The sequence below is a fragment of the Trachypithecus francoisi genome, unplaced genomic scaffold, assembly GCF_009764315.1.
Source record: "Trachypithecus francoisi isolate TF-2019V2 unplaced genomic scaffold, Tfra_2.0 Lachesis_group20, whole genome shotgun sequence".
Taxonomy (NCBI): domain Eukaryota; kingdom Metazoa; phylum Chordata; class Mammalia; order Primates; family Cercopithecidae; genus Trachypithecus; species Trachypithecus francoisi.
In genome coordinates this window covers 53880682-53898338 of record NW_022681466.1, presented here as the reverse complement: position 1 = coordinate 53898338, position 17657 = coordinate 53880682, and the positions used below count along the sequence as shown (strand labels likewise).

The following is a 17657-nucleotide window of genomic DNA, read 5'->3' as shown; positions in this document are numbered from 1 at the left end:
AATGTCTTTCCTGCTGAGGTACTTTAAGTCAGTGATTTATTTGCAGATACTGATATCAACTGCATCAAGAACACCAGTAACCGCTGCCTATGTACTTCCTTACCTGTCATGAGCCATTTAGATTTACACTCCAGCTACCTCATTCAAGGTGTTTACATTATGAAACTATGCAATGAAATAGCTGGGCTGACTCAACAGAACCACCCTTTTTGCATCTAAGCCGAAAGACCTCACTTTTAAAGGCTTGCTGTCATTCGATTTCTTGTAAATATAATATCTTATATTGTAGCCTAGGCAGCAAATACAGCAGTTGCCCTTTTCACACATACAGTTGATACAGTGACAATTTCAGCCTTTTCCAATCATTAACTAATATTTCAGATTTAAAAATCTATTCTTAAGGCTTTGTACTATATAGAGGGGAAATAATCATTATCCTTGGGGAAACAATGGCTCATTTACTGAAAATGAGTTTAACAAAGGAATTATTTCGTACTGAAAATACAGAGCAGTGAATTGGGTGACACAAATCACAGCATCATCAGCTCATATGACTGCATTAGGGTAATTTACTTAAAGAAAAAACCTACAACTTAAAGTTTAACTTCAACAATAAAATCATACCCTCTGTCATAGAATTGTGGAACCAGATCTTAGACTATTTTGAAAATGTTCCCTTAAGTCTCAACCTGAGATAAAAACCACAAAAAAAAAAAAAAGTTTGTAGAATGGAATATTTCTATACCGCCTGAAGTTTAGTTTTGACTGGCACGTTTCATTTACACATTTGATTCACACTGAATTTTGTTTTAATTATTAAGAGAATAAACACCATTCCAAATAGTCACAAGCTTTAAAACTTCAACTTCCTTCTCTAGTTGGAGAGCTTACAAAACTCATTACGTGGAACAGTGTATGCACTGTTACATGGATGCAGTGACCACAAATTTCTTAACACTGTATGAGTCTTAAATTAATCATAACCCAATCTCCGCAAGTTCTGTAGAAATAGCCTGAAAGTAGGTAATGCAGCCGGGTGTGGTGGCTCACGCCTGTAATCCCAACACTTTGGGAGGCCAAGGTGGGCGGATCACCTGACGTCAGGAGTTCGAGACCAGGCTAGCCAACATGGCAAAACACTGTCTCTACTAAAAATACAAAAACTAGTCAGGTGTGGTGGAGCATGCCTGTAATCCCAGCTACTTGGGAGGCTGAGGCAGGAGAATCGCTTGAACCCAGGAGGCGGAGGTTGCAGGGAGCCGAGATCATGACATTGGACTCCAGCCTGGGCAACAAGAGCAAAACTTCGTCTCAAAAAAAAAAAAAGTAGGTAATGCAAAAGTCACAAAATGTTAATCTAGAAGAGTGGTTTCCGGATATATCATACAATTCTCTCAAATTTCCTGAGGTTTTAAAACTTTTCAAAAAATATGTGGGAGAATGATATGCTCAAAATAGATATACATCTTAGTTACATATTACATGAAAAGACTGAGTTGTTCTTCACCAAAAATGTTGTAGTCTGTGACTTTTAATCAGAAAACATTTAATCAGAGTCACTGGCCCACACAAAATAACCAACAGATTAATCTAAATATTCCATGGTTTTTCTCAGATGCATGTTCCTGGTTTCATTTATATAGAGTTTTCATTTTCATTTTTTATTTGTTTTGTTTTTATAAGAACACTTCCTCTATTTTCAATATGCATTTAGTTGGACAGATATTACTGGTAAAGTAGCAAAACAGCAAAATCTCTGGCTCAGCCCCCAACCAGCTTTGCAGCGTTGAACAAATCTCTTAGCTTCTCTGCGTCTCAATTTTCTCATTTATAAAATGAGGCAGCTAGACTAGATGCATTCTAAAGTATCTTACAACTCTCCAGTTTCTTTGAGGCAGAGCTCTAGGCTTGTGAGAATGAAAAAGTCCTCAAAAGACCAAAATCTCATTCTGCAATGTTAGTGAAACAAACAGGATACAAAATTGTAAATATAGTGTGATCATGATCCCAACTCTAAATCTACAAACACACCCACACATTCCAGGTAAAAGTCTTGTAAACAATACACCAAAATGCTATCTCTGAGTTGTAGGTTACAAATGACTGTTTTTCCTTTCAGCTCTTGTGTTTTTCAAGGGTCCTACAATAAACATACTATTACTCTGATAATAGGGAGGAGGGTGAAAAACAAAGAAAAAAACCTTCCTTTTATGTGCTAAAGAAAATTTTACATTTGGAAAGCATTCTAGAATTTGAATGCATTTTTCAAAAACAGTTGGAGTTAATCAGAAAAAAAATCTCTAGTGAAGTCACATACCTGATACCTGTCAACCATCACACAAAAGCTGTTTATTTTCCCTAAATTAGTAAGTTTTCAGGAGGTACTATTTTTTTCACTTATACTGCAACCAGTAATAATAATTATGATAGCTACCATTTACATAATGCCAAACATAGCTCTAAGACTTTAAATAAAGCCGGGCGCGGTGGCTCAAGCCTGTAATCCCAGCACTTTGGGAGGCTGAGACGGGTGGATCACGAGGTCAGGAGATCGAGACCATCCTGGCTAACACGGTGAAACCCCGTCTCTACTGAAAATACAAAAAACTAGCCGGGCGAGGTGGCGGGCGCCTGTAGTCCCAGCTACTCCGGAGGCTGAGGCAGGAGAATGGTGTGAACCCGAGAGGCGGAGCTTGCAGTGAGCTGAGATCCGGCCACTGCACTCCAGCTCGGGTGACAGAGCAAGACTCCGTCTCAAAAAAAAAAAAAGACTTTAAATATATAATACTTCATTTAATCCCCACAACAGCCAGACACACTGGCTCATGTCTATAATCCCAGCTACTTGGGAGGCTGAGGTGGGAGAACTGCTTGAGGACTGGAGTTTGAGACCAGCCTGGACAACATGGCAAGACGCCCAGGACCACCACCTCTTAAAAAATAAAAAAATCAGCTAGGTGTAGTGGGTTACACCTATGGTCCCAGCTATTCAGGAGGCTGAGGTGGGAGGATCACTTGAGCCCAGGAGTTCAAGGCACCATTATACTAAAAAAAAAAAAAAAAAAAAAAAAATCCAACCTGGCACGGTGGCTCATGCCTATAATCCCAGCACTTTGGGGACCTGAGGTGGGCGAATCACAAAGTCAAGAGCTTGAGACCATCCTGGCCAACATGATGAAACCCTGTCTCTACTAAAAATACAAGAATTAGCTAGGCATGGAGGCGTGTGCCTGCAGTCCCAGCTACTCAGGAGGATGAGGCAAGAGAATTGCTTGAACCTGGGAGGCAGAGGCTGCAGTGAGCCAAGATCATGCCACAGCACTCCAGCCTGGTGACAGAGCAAGACACCGTCTGGAAAAAAAAAAATCCCCACAACAACCCTACAATTACTGGAATACTATCTCCGCTGTATACATGAAGACCATGAGGTACATAGAGATAAAAAAATTTACCCATAGATAATGAGGGGCAGAGCTAGGATATAAAGAGAGTTATCCTTTTAAGTAGCTGGGACTAAAGGTGTGTGCCACCACACCCAGCTACTTTTTATTTTTTTATTTTCTGTAGAGATGAGCTCTTGCTACACAGCCCAGGGCTCAAGCAATCCTCTGGTCTCAGCCTCCCAAATTGCTGGGCTTACAGGCATACTATCCCTTTAAATGTTAACTGTTCTCAGGTCATTCTTTAACTACTTTTGTTCTAAAAGTTCCTCTAAACTATTTTTCTTTAAACTGAAAAAAAGACTGGCCCAACTTTTACTAGCTTAAAATTATGATTCTTTTCCAAGTCATTACTTCAAAGCATAAGGAGTATGATTTATTCCCTGTACATATCACTAAGTGAATAATATTATAACATCTGAGAAATTAAGTAACATTAATTATTAAGGTTAATATTGGAAAGTCTTAATAAAGAAAGGTGCTTTGTTGGTTGACATTATTTGTCCTCATAAATCTTCTGCAAAGAATCCCTACAACCAACTGTTGTGACTTTCTAAAATTTTTAAAATGTTTTAAACAGTGTTATAATCAATTAGCTTGTGTTTTTAAAAGAATGCCTGTCAATATTTACTTTGAACACTGGCTATGGTATACACCCAGTTAACTTCAGAATAACCCCAATTACTGTAACATGCAGAACCTGGGAAAATGAACACAGAGGAAGCCAATCAATTAAACATGGTTGAAGATGCTCACGTAATTCTCTGAGGCAATTCAAACCCAAACCAAGCCCCTTCTTCTGCACAATACCCACATTACTTGCCAATTTTTTATAGCTTCTGGATTACTTTTAATAAAGTCCAAATTTCCTCCGCAACTGTACTACTAAATTTCCAGTGCTAGTGAAGTAAATACAGAAATCAATAGTTTCCTATTTTAAAAAATTAGAAAAGAGAGGGAAGTGGAGAAGGTGGGGGAAAAACCCTCTGCACCACGCTGCCTGTTAATTTAGATGTGCAATGAGACAATCACCTGATAATTGTACCCTTTGGTTACTTTTGTACTGGTAAGATAACACAGTGAAATAAAGTCACCTGGCTTATTTCAATTAACTTACACAATTTGCAAATCTGCAACTCTCTGCCATGGTATATTAAGAAAATTAGCATGTAAGAAAAATCACCTGCTTATGTAAATTGGAGGATGATTTTTATCCATGCAGATGGGAAGAAAAGCTGCAATCTGGGTCAAATGACTAATTTTATCTATTTGTTCAAATGTCTCTTTTCACCTTTTCTCTGTAGCTCAGAGCAAGAATTTTAGGTCAAAGAATGGATAAACAAAAAGTTTCTGTGTTGTCCACTCCCCTGTAAGAAGTCTGCTGCCTGACACTAGTGAGCTCTATACTACTTACATTGCAAGCAAGACTGAGAACCTTATCCGGATAACAAAACCACAAAACAGAGAGGATAAAAAGAGAAATCAATAGGAGATATCTGCTCTAATTGGTAAGGAAAGCAAACATGAAGGATCAGGTACCAATTTTACCTTCTGCTACTTTAGGCAAACAAAGCTTCAGAAAATAAAAGGAAAAATGCCTCCAAATAACTCAGGGCAGACAGGATTTCTCTATAGAGATCATTATTCCAGTTTGTTCCATAAATGTACCCAGTCAAGTTCTTCTGAGTCTGATATAAGTCAGACAAATGCAGTATCTTGGTCATTAATGACTGCATTCCTGGCATTCACTGCTGGTATTCATCCCTCCCATTTAAAACTGACTCTATCTCCAGGTCCAGAAGTGGATCTGATTGCTCCAAAAGTAACCTTATCTTCATTGACAGTGATTGGTTCAGTGAGTATGTAATCCAACAAAAGCCAAAGAGAGGCCAGGTGCAGTGGCTCACGCCTGTAATCCCAGCACTCTGGGAGGTCAAGGTGGGCAGACTGCTTGAGCCCAGGAGTGTGAGACTAGCCTGGGCAACAAAGTGAGACCCCATCTCTACAAAAACAAAAACAAAAAATTGCCAGGTGTGGTGACAGAGCAAGACTGTCTCAAAAAAAAAAAAAAAAAAAAAAAACAGCCAGAGATCAATATGCTGGTGCTGGTCAATAGCCTCACGTGCTACAGAGCACTTAAAATGTGGCTAGACCAAACTGAGACATATTCTAAGCATGAAGATACGCAGTGATTTTGCAGACTTAGTATGAAAAAAAAAGTAATATAGATCATTAATAATTTTTATAGGGAATACATGTTGAAATGACAATATTTTGGATATAGAGTTAAAATACATTACTAAAATTAACGTCACCTGTTTCTTTTTACAGCTTTTACTGTGGCTACTAGAAAATTTAAGATTGCATACTTTCACTATATATTTACTGGATAGCACTGCTGGTTTGCTAAGGGTGTCCTGGACAAGAGCTTTAGGAAGTCACTCCCCTCTTTGGGCACTGTAAGCCCTAAATTACTACAGCCTTAAAGCTGTTTCAAAGCTCATTTTCTGGGAGGCCCACATGCAAACTAGTAAGTCTCTTACCCCAATTCAGAATTTAAAGGAGACTCCTGGAAAGATACTTGTTTTAAAGAAACTTGCAAATTAATGTAAGCACTGGCCCCCAAATCATCTTACCTGATTACTCACACACAAAAGATGACAAAATACTGAACGTTAAATTTTATTTAAAAATTTAAAAATCACTCAAAATGCTGGGCGCAGTGGCGCAAGCCTGTAATCCCAGCACTTTGGGAGGCCGAGACGGGCGGATCACGAGGTCAGGAGATCGAGACCATCCTGGCTAACACGGTGAAACCCCGTCTCTACTAAAAAATACAAAAAACTAGCTGGGCATGGTGGTGGCGCCTGTAGTCTCAGCTACTGGGGAGGCTGAGGCAGGAGAATGGCGGGAACCCGGGAGGTGGAGCTTGCAGTGAGCCGTGATCTGGCCACTGCACTCCAGCCTGGGCAACAGAGTGAGACTCCGTCTCAAAAAAAAAAAAAAAAAAAAAATCACTCAAAACATTATAAGAAAACTATTATAAGATTTATAAGAAACTAAGCAAGTTTTTAAAGTCTAAAACACTAAAAAGGTAAATATTATCAAGAAAATAGTAGTATCAAATGGACATGTAGGAAGAAATTGATTGCTCATTTGCAAATAGGCCTGCTCTTCTCCACAGCTGAACTACACATATAATCCTTACCAATAACTCAGTAATAGAAGAAAACAAGTCTCTTGAAAAAAATGAACATTTAAAATCTGATCCCAAATTAGAAAACTATAAAAGTCACCACACTGTAACAGCGTGACATTTATCTCATTCCTCCTTTAAACAATTTTAGAAGTTATTCAACACTGTAGTCCTGAAGAGAGAAAGTTGTCTTGTGGTCACCAGCAAACTCCAATGCCACTACGCCGTGCAAATATTAATACCATTTTATAATAGAATCTTAGGAAACACAGGATTTTATAAATGAGAAAACCAAGGCTAAGAAAGTTTAGATAACTTTACCAAGGTCATAGGGTTGTTGGCAGCAAGGCTAAGACCAGAACCTTGTCTCCTAACAAATTTAGTTTAGTAATCTATTACCCTATTGTTTAAAAAAAAAAAAAAAAAAAAGGCCAGGCGCAGTGGCTCATGCCTGTAATCCCAGCACTTTGGGAGGCCGAGGTGGGCCGATCACGAGGTCAAGAGATCGAGACCATCCTGGCCAACACAGTGAAACCCCGTCTCCACTAAAAATACAAAAATTAGCTGGGTGTGGTGGCGTGCACCTGTAATCCCAGCTACTCAGGAGGCTGAGGCAGGAGAATCCCTTGAACCTGGGAGGTGGAGGTTGTATGAGCCAAGATCACACCACTGCATTCCAGCTTGGTGACAGAGGGAGACTCTGTCTCAAAAAAAAAAAAAAAAAAATCCTTCCCAGGAAATGGCACCTTGAACATTAAGTTCTCTGGTTTATTAAACTAAAAAAAAAAAAAAAACTTGAGATTTGGAAAAATTGTATTAATAAGTTTAAAAAATTGTAAAAAGTAATACTGAATACTTAAGAATTCTTTAGAATCAAACATACATAGTATAGGGAAAAACAATCAAACACAATCATTCTCTCAAATGCTGTCAATGAACTACTCACTAAATACAATGGCCTTTTCTCCATCTTAATTTTCTGCCCTCTTTTTTTTTTTTTTTTTTGAGACAGGTCTGACTCTGTCGCCCGGGCTGGAGTGCAGTGGTGCGATACCAGCTCACTGCAACCTCAGCCTCTTGAGTAGCTGGGACTACAGGTGTGTGCCACCACACCAGGCTAATTTTTTTTTTCTGTATTTTTAGTAGAGATGGGATTTCACTATGTTGTCCAGGCTGGTCTCAAATTCTTGGGCTGAAGTGATATGCCCACCTCAGCTGCCCAAAGTGCTGGGTTTACAGGTGTGAACCACCATGGCTGGCCTTCTTTGACTTTTTATTAGCACCAAAGATCACTCCCATTTTCCTAACAATCTTCTGCCATACTTAGATTATCAATCACTGTGAACACATTTTCCTGACTGCCCTTTAGTTCTGCTTCCAATACCTTCTTCCACCTACAACACAGAACATTCCCCAAGACTCAGACAGATCTCAGTTCTCTTCTATTTTACGTAGCCAAAAAAAAAAAAAAAATTAATCTGACCAAGTCTCTCTTACTTAAAAACTTTCAGTAGTTGCCATTTGCAGAGCTTTAACCTTTTCTCATCATTGACGGCCTAAGGAGCCTTTTTAGGCTTTTTTTCTAATCATTCCCCTCGTAAAATCTTAATACCACAGATACACTATTTAACTGTTATGTGCTATATGTACACATATGCTTTATTAATAAAAAGCTGTTTTTAGTGCCTCAACTCAACCATGACATTCCAGCCTCTCCATGATTGAGCTCTAGCTTACACCTCTTACCACCCACTGCACTGCACATTCAGCATCTCCAGCCCTGCAGTCTCCTACATATAGGCCCTTCCACCTACACTGCCCTTCCCCATTGGTTGACTCTCATTCTTAAAACTCATTGAAGAATTACCTAATTTAGGAAGCATCCTGACCTTCCATAGACATCCCTCCTCTACATTCCCTTAATGTCCAGGGACTATCTCTATTGCTGCATTTATGGCACTATAAATGGATAATAATCCATTTACAAATCTGTTTCCCCCAGTAGGTCATAATCACCTTTAATCCTTATCTCCAGCACAGTGCCTGGCAAACAGTAACACACAATAATTGAATATTGTAAGAACAAGTGAAAATAATATATATATTTTTTGAGACGGAGTTTCGCTCTTGTTGCCCAGGCTGGAGTGCAACAGCCAGATTTTGGTTCACTGCAACCTCCGCCTCCCAGGTTCAAGCAATTCTCCTGCCTCAGCCTCTTGAGTAGCTGGGATTATAGGCATGTGCCACCACGCCTGGCTAATTTTGCATTTTTAGTAGAGATGGGATTTCACCATGCTGGTCAGGATGGTCTTGAACTCCTGTCCTCAGGTGATCTGCTCCTCAGCCTCCCAAAGTGCTGGGATTACAGGTGTGAGCCACCATGCCCAGCCTGAAAATAATATATTCTTAAGTTTTTATTTAATGGTTTCAAATTTAGTTTCACCTCTCCACCAAGGCTGAGGACACCCTGAGAGTAGGCATGTGTCACTGTTCATATTGTTTACTTGACTGTCAACTCCTCCAAAGCAATATGGCGACTTAAACATCCCTATACCTCAGTACTAAGCACAATACGGACAACAGCAGCAGCAGCTTAATAGAGGTTCGCAAAATTATTTATGTGACTAAATATCCCCATTTGGTGCCTGCGAAAGTGCTGGTCCACAGCAAAGTGACAATAAAAATATATAGACTAGTGAGTTCCAAAGGTGTTAAAAGCTTTCACTGCCTCATAGTAGATACGACTCAATTAGCCAAATTATTTCAAAACTGGGTTTAGGTAAAGAGCACCAATCATTATCAGTGGCAGATACCCCTACTCAGATACCCTCTACTCACACCATTACAACTAAGTGTTAAAGTTCAATCTCAGTAGAGTTCACTTAGAAGTCATCTTTCCATAATGTCAGAGTACCAGTTTTTTCTGTTTCCGCACTAGGTACCTTACAACTACTGACTATGTCTATCATAACTTGTTATGTGCTCACTGACAGTGTTATAACTGTTGCCTTAGGGACTCTGTTACCCCTAAGCAACATCAGGATCACACTGACAAGCTATTTTAGTTATGAGATGACCCAATCAACAAATAATTCACTGGAGTAGTATAGAGACAAAGGGACTCAGAACTAAAACCCAAACAGATGCATAATTAAAGAGCTTCTAACAGCTTCTGTCCATTTATTGGCTGGACAACAAATGAAAAGTTTCTTTGGCCTTGACAATCTCCAAAGAAACCAAATAAGCATATTAAGGAAACATACAGTATATGAACAGTTAATTCTTGAATTGCTTGGACATCAATAAATGTAATAAAAACCACAAGAACAGCCACTCAGTTTTACAATATAGAAGGCAGAGAAAACTCTGACACTTCAAGTTGTGAAGACAATGAAACATTCCAGTACTCCATTACAAGACTTTTTGTATCTACAGCTGCCTGTGCTTTGAAGGTAAAAACCCAGAATTTAAATTCAAACACATATTCAGTTAACACACTTAACGCATTTTACAAAGTTTTTGTTCTGGTATAGCATATGAAAGGGAACTACATCTGCCCCCATTTCTCTTTCAGGACACATGCCCAGTGGTACTGACGGCTAAAAAGATGGCATTTAATGTTGAGGGATATTGTTTCAGCTTGTTTGAAAGGGCAATGTTTCTGAAATGCCTTTAAAAAAAAAAATTCTCTTTTTTTTTCTAAATTAATATTTCACAGTATAACATGAAATTTCTCCCCAAGAATAAAACAAGTTTATTTTTTGTGCTGTGGTTTTGTTTTTTGAACATAATTTGGATAATCTTTTCAGGAGTCTAAGTACAAAATGACTTGCAATGTTATAGGCTATGGAGTTTCAACCACTAAGAAATGGGTTCAGTATCATTAGATTGTTACTTTTATTCTCTACTCTTTGCTTTATCTACTTTATGACCATGAACCTGTAATTTCTAAAAGTTCGTTTGTAGTTAAAATTAACAATACAGATTTCCACATTTCTAGTTTCACACGGATGCTTTGTTATGTCTAGAAGAGCAACCGTTTCCTTTTTATGGTGCAGGCTCTGCTTCTTCAAAGCTCTTTTCACAAAGCAGAGCCCCCAAAGAATCCAGCTGTGGCTGTTAATCTTGGCTGACAGTGGAGAAACTTCTCAATGCTACAGATTCTTAACCTGTAAACACAGTTAATAACAAAATACCCTTTAGTATATACTACTCTTTCTGATGTAACTTACTCCAGAATTTTCCCCAAACATATCCCAAAAGCATTCTCCATTTTTCCAAATTACAGTTTGTTATATGGAGTAAGAGGACCAGAGAAAACATAAAGAAAAAAAGATGCCTCTCATGTTCACAAGATGAGCAAGACAGACAATCTCTACCATGCACAAGGGCTTATACTGAATAATTTTTTTGTTAAATCACTATTATTTCTCCCACCTCACTGGGATCTTTAGCAATACACACTTTTTCATCCAAACATAAGCAAAGTGAATCTCTACTAAAGCTGAACTTCTACAATAAGGATGTCTTTCATTTGTTACATTGAAAAGAAAAAAATAATTCCCTCCCAGTATATAAAGCCATAATACTTTCTAAAACAGTGCAGATGATCTGACTAAAACACCTACAAACTCCATACAACTGTGTATTATTTTTATTTGTTTTTAATTAGTTGACAGGACAGCACAGAGTATTTTCCCCTTGGCTTTAAATTCAACCGTTTTCAAATCTCTCTGGCATACAGTACAACTGAGGGGACACGCTATGTTATTTAGAGTTATGCCTCCAAAAATAGTCTGCATGCTGATTTCACCTGATAAATCTGACAATCTCTGAAGACACTTCCATGCACATTAACACAACAGCTTGATTTTTCTACCAACAATAACTACAACAAAAACAACTAACATTTATTGATGCTTACTGTGTGCTAGATAGTGTAATCATTGGTTTACAAGAATTACCTCACTTAATCTTCACACCAATCCTGAGATAAATACTATTATTATCCCCATTTTATAGATAAGGAACAGAGAAGTCAAACAATTTATCAAGATCACAGAGCTAGTAACTAACTACTACTACAGTTTTGCAAGACAGATAAAAGTTACCGGCTGGGCACGGTGGCTCAAGCCTGTAATCCCAGCACTTTGGGAGGCCGAGACGGGCGGATCACGAGGTCAGGAGATCGAGACCATCCTGGCTAACACGGTGAAACCCCGTCTCTACTAAAAAATACAAAAAACTAGCCGGGCGAGGTGGCGGGCACCTGTAGTCCCAGCTACTCGGGAGGCTGAGGCAGGAGAACGGCGTAAACCCGGGAGGCGGAGCTTGTAGTGAGCTGAGATCCGGGCCACTGCACTCCAGCCCAGGCGACAGAGCAAGATTCCGTCTCAAAAAAAAAAAAAAAAAGTAACCTGCTGAAATTATTAGAATAATAAAATTCAAAGACATCCGACATTACTTGGAGTACACAAAGGCAACAGAGCAAGTGAATCCCAGGCTTTTTGATCTTTTAATTAATCAGGCAAATCACAAACCAAAATGCTAATTTTATTTAAAAAAAGCTTTTCCCAGACTCACTTTTACCAAGGTGGCAATATGTGCCATTAATTCCATCTCTGATATGTTAAGTTGCCAATGTCAAAAACTGTCTAGGCAGAGTGATCCTCAAACCACTCTCATGTGGTCAACTTCCTCTATCTCTCAAAATTATGAGCCCCTGAAACTCTTTGTCCCAAAGTGGTTACATCTTTAACCACAGCATTTTCTTCTGGCAAATGTGAACTGCGGACAAAATGGCAGATTTATATTACTCACCAAATGACTGAAGTTACTATTTGTGGGTTGCTTTGTGTTTTGTTTTCACATTATGAAAATGTCCATGTGGATGTTTGGAGGCTGTAATGTCTCATAAAGAAGGTCAAATTATATATGACACTTTGATAACCCATAAACAACGTTCTATCAGTGGCAACAAATGTTATCTCAGGCTATCCCACAATCACATTACCAGGTAAACTGGAACTCTTACTTTGAGATAAAATACAGCAGACAGTTGTTAATGAAACCTTAATTGAACTGTCACAGCACCATCTTTACCAGCAAGCTAACGAGTAATTCACTACTTTTACACAACTATCCAATACTGATAAGTTATTCCACTAGTTAAATTCAACAGAAAGATAAATCAAGTCAGCTAGACTAAATTGTTCAGTGATAAATCTGGTAAAATGCTGCATCACTTCTACAAATATCTCTCCTTGTCTACATGGAGAAACAACAATCTCTCTCAAAATTGCATGCCACTTTTTTAGCCATCAGTTAGTACCCCTGGGTGTATGTCCCCAAGGAAATGGGGGCAAAATACAGTTTCTTGTCATATGCTATTCCAGAAGAATACTTGCAAAATGCATTAAATGAATATATGTTTGAATTAAGTGAATCTTATAATACCCAGGCAGTTAGTTATGTGGTGGTTTGAATCAAGTGATGTAATATTGGGAGAATATTTTTATGTTCCATTATAATCATTTTAGAAAAAAGTTGTTTCCAATTCATAAGGTACTTCCTAAATTAAAAAGATAGATTCTGTTTCAGTTAAAAAGTAAAAAAACCTCACTAATATCTTTACCTTGGGTTTCAGAATACTAGTGCAAATCCCTGCAGTTTGGTTTTCAAATCTCTAAACCGTCTTACTTAGGTCATACAACAGTTAAATTTCAAATATAATAAGCAATTCAGACAGCAGGTCATTGACATGTAAATATAAAAATAGAAAAGTATTTGCATACTAAAACATACACCTGGAACGCTTCCTTTTTTCACACCAAATTGTATTTCACCTGTTACAGCTGATGAAAACACTCAATATAGTTAACTAGAAAAACTTGGTTAAAAAAAAAGACCTGAATCACGTGAGGACACAGAAAGAGGGCAGCCATCTACAAGCCAAGGAGAGAGGCCTCAAAAGAAACCAAATCTGTACCTTGATCTTGGATTTCTAGCCTCCAGAACTGTGAGAAGTAATTTTCTGTTGTTTAAGCCAAAACAAAGAAGGACCTGACTAGATCAATTAACCAAGCAGCAAAGATGCCAAAGCACTGTGCTAGGTGCTGAGGAGAAAAGGATTACTCCAGTAAACAATCCTTACCCTCAAGGGGCTTATGAATGTAGTCAGTGACACAAGACAAACCTGCAATAAGATGGTGCACAGAGGTGTACTTCAAGTACATGAGACAAACTCCATAGGTAGTAGAGCAGTCAATCAAATAACTCTAGAATGGATTCAAATCAAATATATTTGGGCTTTCATATATCAGAGATTTAGAGTACCCACTAGCAGAACGTTTGCTGTGTGAGATGTTTCGGCACTCCAGTTCTTTATTGCCCCCTTCCTTAAAAAAATAAATAAAATTTAAAAATCTTCCCTTGCCACCGAAGTTAAAACTGCTACAAGTCACATCACTTTTTGACAGAAATGCAAGTGAAAAATGCCTTTTGAATATATTCAAGAATGCTGCAACCCATTTCCCTTTCAGTATCCCTAGTTTTTAGCACTGTATGTAAGGCACTAAAAAAGCAACCAAGCATCCAGATCCAAGAAGATCCAAACAAGTGCTAAAAGTTATTAGTGAATCAATGACAAAATTTAAACCAAGGAACAACCGTTTTCCTGTCTGCTCCATTCCCCAACCAAAGCTTGGAAATCCTCAAGAGTTAAGCAAGAATAGGAAGTTCACAGTTAAATCTCTTAGATAGTCTGTGGAAGGGAGAGAGGAAGGCAGGAACAGGCGGGTCCCTGAGCAGAATGACCGAGGCACCATTACCAGCTATACTCTTTCCCACCTTGAATCCCACACACCTTGGAGAAAGGGCTGCGCTGCAGCAGAAACTTCCTTGGGGATTAGCTGAGAAAATACTGGACTCTACTAGCTTTTTTAAACAATAGATGAGATCACTTAGAAGCCTAGATTATCAAATCTGAAATATAAATAAGATGGCCAGTTAAAATGCATAAACGATGCGCCCATCAATTTTAGCCTCAAAAACAATAACGAAAGGAGATGTTTACCGGGCCAGTTCCAAAGAGTTCATTTTCCTGTGGTAACGGGGGCTTTTCTAGACAGTAACAAGAATCAATTTTTGAATGCACTGAAAATATCAATTCATCTATCCAAAGTGGAATCATTAGTCCTTGGGAGAAAACCCAGTTCATTCTAGTTTTGACAGGAATAAACATATTTTATTATAAACTACTAATCTTTTTAAGGTTAGACCAAATAGACCAAAATGTTATATTTAAGAAGCCCTTAGGCTTTTACAAATGTCCTAGCACTAGCAAAAGTAGTACCATTTGTTTAAAAAGTATTATTTCCTACTACAGCAACTGACCAACAGATAATGGCAACTTAAGAGGCACTAAATGACACTAAAACATTACACTGAATGTGGGCCACTGCATAGCTAGTCTACTAACCTCATTTGTGGTACTCATGTGTGATGCTATATTTAATGCATTCTTATCAAAAGGCTACAGCTACATACTTCCCAACTGTAGCTCCATGGTTTAAAATAAACCACTCAAGCAATGATCTTAACTGGTTCAACTATGAATCCTATCTTTCTTCTCAAGATCAAAATCACAAAATGAGGAGTGAAAAGGCAGAAGGATAGGAAAGTAGTTATGCAAAGTATATCGTAATGACAAGAGTATTATAAAGGAATTCAGTTTGGATCAGTTGCTAACCCTTAATGCCACTGGGCAACTGATCCAAACTAAATCAAACACACGAAATGACCAAGGCCTTTGTAGGAGTTAGTATTCCATACATTCATCTACTGATCCTGTGTTCAGTGGCTTGCTTAGGTTCTAACAGAAAAGTTTGGTAGACAGCAAACTTATGTGTGTTGCTCATGAGAAGGTGCTCCACCAAAACTTGCCATGAGCCTAGACAGCCAATGCATTAGGCCTAGACAGTCAATGCATTACCACATAAGTGAGGGTGGCTTCCTAGAGTTGGGTTGAGAAGCTTGCTCCACCTTGGTCAACATGGAGAATACCATGAGGGATGCACTCACCCAATCACAACCATCAGAAGAAACCATGAGAGGTTGTGTTTTTTTTTGGATACTCACCAGACAACACCAAAGGCTCCATATCCAATAGGTCTATCCGGCTCAATATCCAGCTGCTGTTGTGGATGATGCGAGTGCTGATGATGGTGCGCCTTAACTGTAGCAGCTGCGGCAGCCTGTACCTGAGCTGGGGCTGCTGCAGCTGGTCCAGGAGCCTGCCCCGGTGCCGGTGATGGGAAATATGGCTGTTGTTGCCCAGGGTTTAACATGGCTGCAGCTGCAGCCGCTGCTGCGGCTGCCGCAGCTGCCGAAGAGGTGTGCTGCTGTACAGGGTGTACAGCGGCAGCCGACCCCGGATGAAGATGGTGTTGAGGGTGGTGGTGGTGGTGCAGGTGAGGAGGAGGGAGGTGTGGAAGGTGGTGGTGATGGTGGTGGTGGTGACCTGCTGCTGCTGCAGATGTACCGCCATTGTAAGCCGCCATCATTTTTGCGTTGGCTCTTGCGCCACAAAGAGACATTCAAAATAAATGCCCTTTGATTGGAAAGCAAACTGGGTCAAGCTGTCATTTGGCCATTTAAAAATGAAGAAAAACCACTCACTCCACCTCAAAAAACATAGAGCGTAACTGGCTTTATGTCTTCATCAGTCAATCCAAACAAGTTAGAGGAGCCTGGTGTTTAATTTTGGGGTGAGCGTGTGTGGAAGGGTGTGGGTTGCCAAAAGGAAAAAAAAAGGAAAAAAGAAAAGAAAAAGGAAAAAAGGACCCCTTCCCCCCAGGATTCCTGCCACAAGTGGGTACTAAAACTCCATTCTTAATTTGGGGGAGGTTCCAACTTTGAATGTGGGAATAAAGGCCAAACCTCCCGACCCCCTGAACTCCACACACGAAAAGGATCAGGTAACACACCACCCTTGGAATCTTGAAAGAGGGTTGAATCATCTACCCCTTCCATTCCCACATCCTTTTCTAAACACCTACCACCTCCTCAAAAACAGGATTTAAAAAAATTCCCACCACCCTAAATGGAGAAGATGAGGGGAAATTTTCTGGGAAACCAGCTTCCAGCTTCCCCCCCCCTCGAACTCTCAGGCCTTCCTACATCTCCCCCTACTCCTAGGCAGGTTGACCTGATTGGGGAGGGGGGGGCGGGGGTTCTAAACTTTCCTGGGCAGAATGAGCCAGGGAAGGAGGCTGGAGTGAGGAGAGGAGGCGACAGCAGGACAGAGAGGAGAAAGAGAGCTAGGGCAAAAGTGAAGGGAAAGAGGTGCAGGGAAGAATGAAAGATGTGGGCAGCGCTCGGACGCCCAGACAGAGGGAACCGCCCCGGGAGAAGGTTAGGGTCCCGGGGCCAAAGAATAGGAGCCCCGGGAGGCGGGCGGGGTACGGTCGGAAGCGGGCTGACTCCTGCCCCCGCTGCCGGCTGCTTCTGCTGAGGAGGGTTGGGGGGGAGAGCGGGTGGGTCCCCCGCGCGACGGCCCCTCAGGGCTCAAGGCTGCTCCGTCTCCCCCCCTCCCCCCCACCCGGCTTCCGTCCCCGCGGCTGCTTTCTCCTCAGCCGCCGCGGCCGCTTTCGCCTCAGCCACCGCCTCCTCAGCCGCCGGTGCCTCCGCGGCCGGACTCACCTCCCCTAGCAAAGCCGGATAGACCGGAGCCAGCGGCGGACACGCGCAACCAGCCGCCGAGGCCCCGCCCCCGCCTTGCACTGACCGGCTGCCCTAGCCAATCCACGCCCACCTGTCCGCTACCGCCTCCAATCCTGGGCCAGGAGCTTCAGACAGGCGCACTGTTCGGCCAGTGGCAACAAGGTGTGGGTCTTCTGGGGAAATCCCGCCCCAGATCCGGGATGGGCAGATAGAAAGACCAATCAAAGGCAGAGTTTGGCTTGACCGACAAGGCTTAAAGCCAATGAAAAAGCAAAGATCTTTGTAGCATTTTTCTTTCG

At 40.5% G+C, this 17657-nt stretch overlaps 1 protein-coding gene across 2 annotated transcripts in view; it reads right to left on the bottom strand.

Moving 5' to 3' along the window:
• The window catches only part of NLK (nemo like kinase), a 157002-nt gene extending 139577 nt beyond the window's left edge, over positions 1-17425 (bottom strand). Inside the window, exon 1 of one of the 2 annotated variants that reach the window (XM_033184362.1) lies at positions 15775-17425. In XM_033184362.1, coding sequence (XP_033040253.1) covers positions 15775-16232 — 458 coding nt within the window. In that variant the 5' untranslated portion in view covers positions 16233-17425. The remainder of the gene's footprint in view (positions 1-15774) is intronic. The other variant, XM_033184361.1, reaches the window with a different exon arrangement.
• Between the last annotated feature and the right edge of the window lie 232 nt (positions 17426-17657).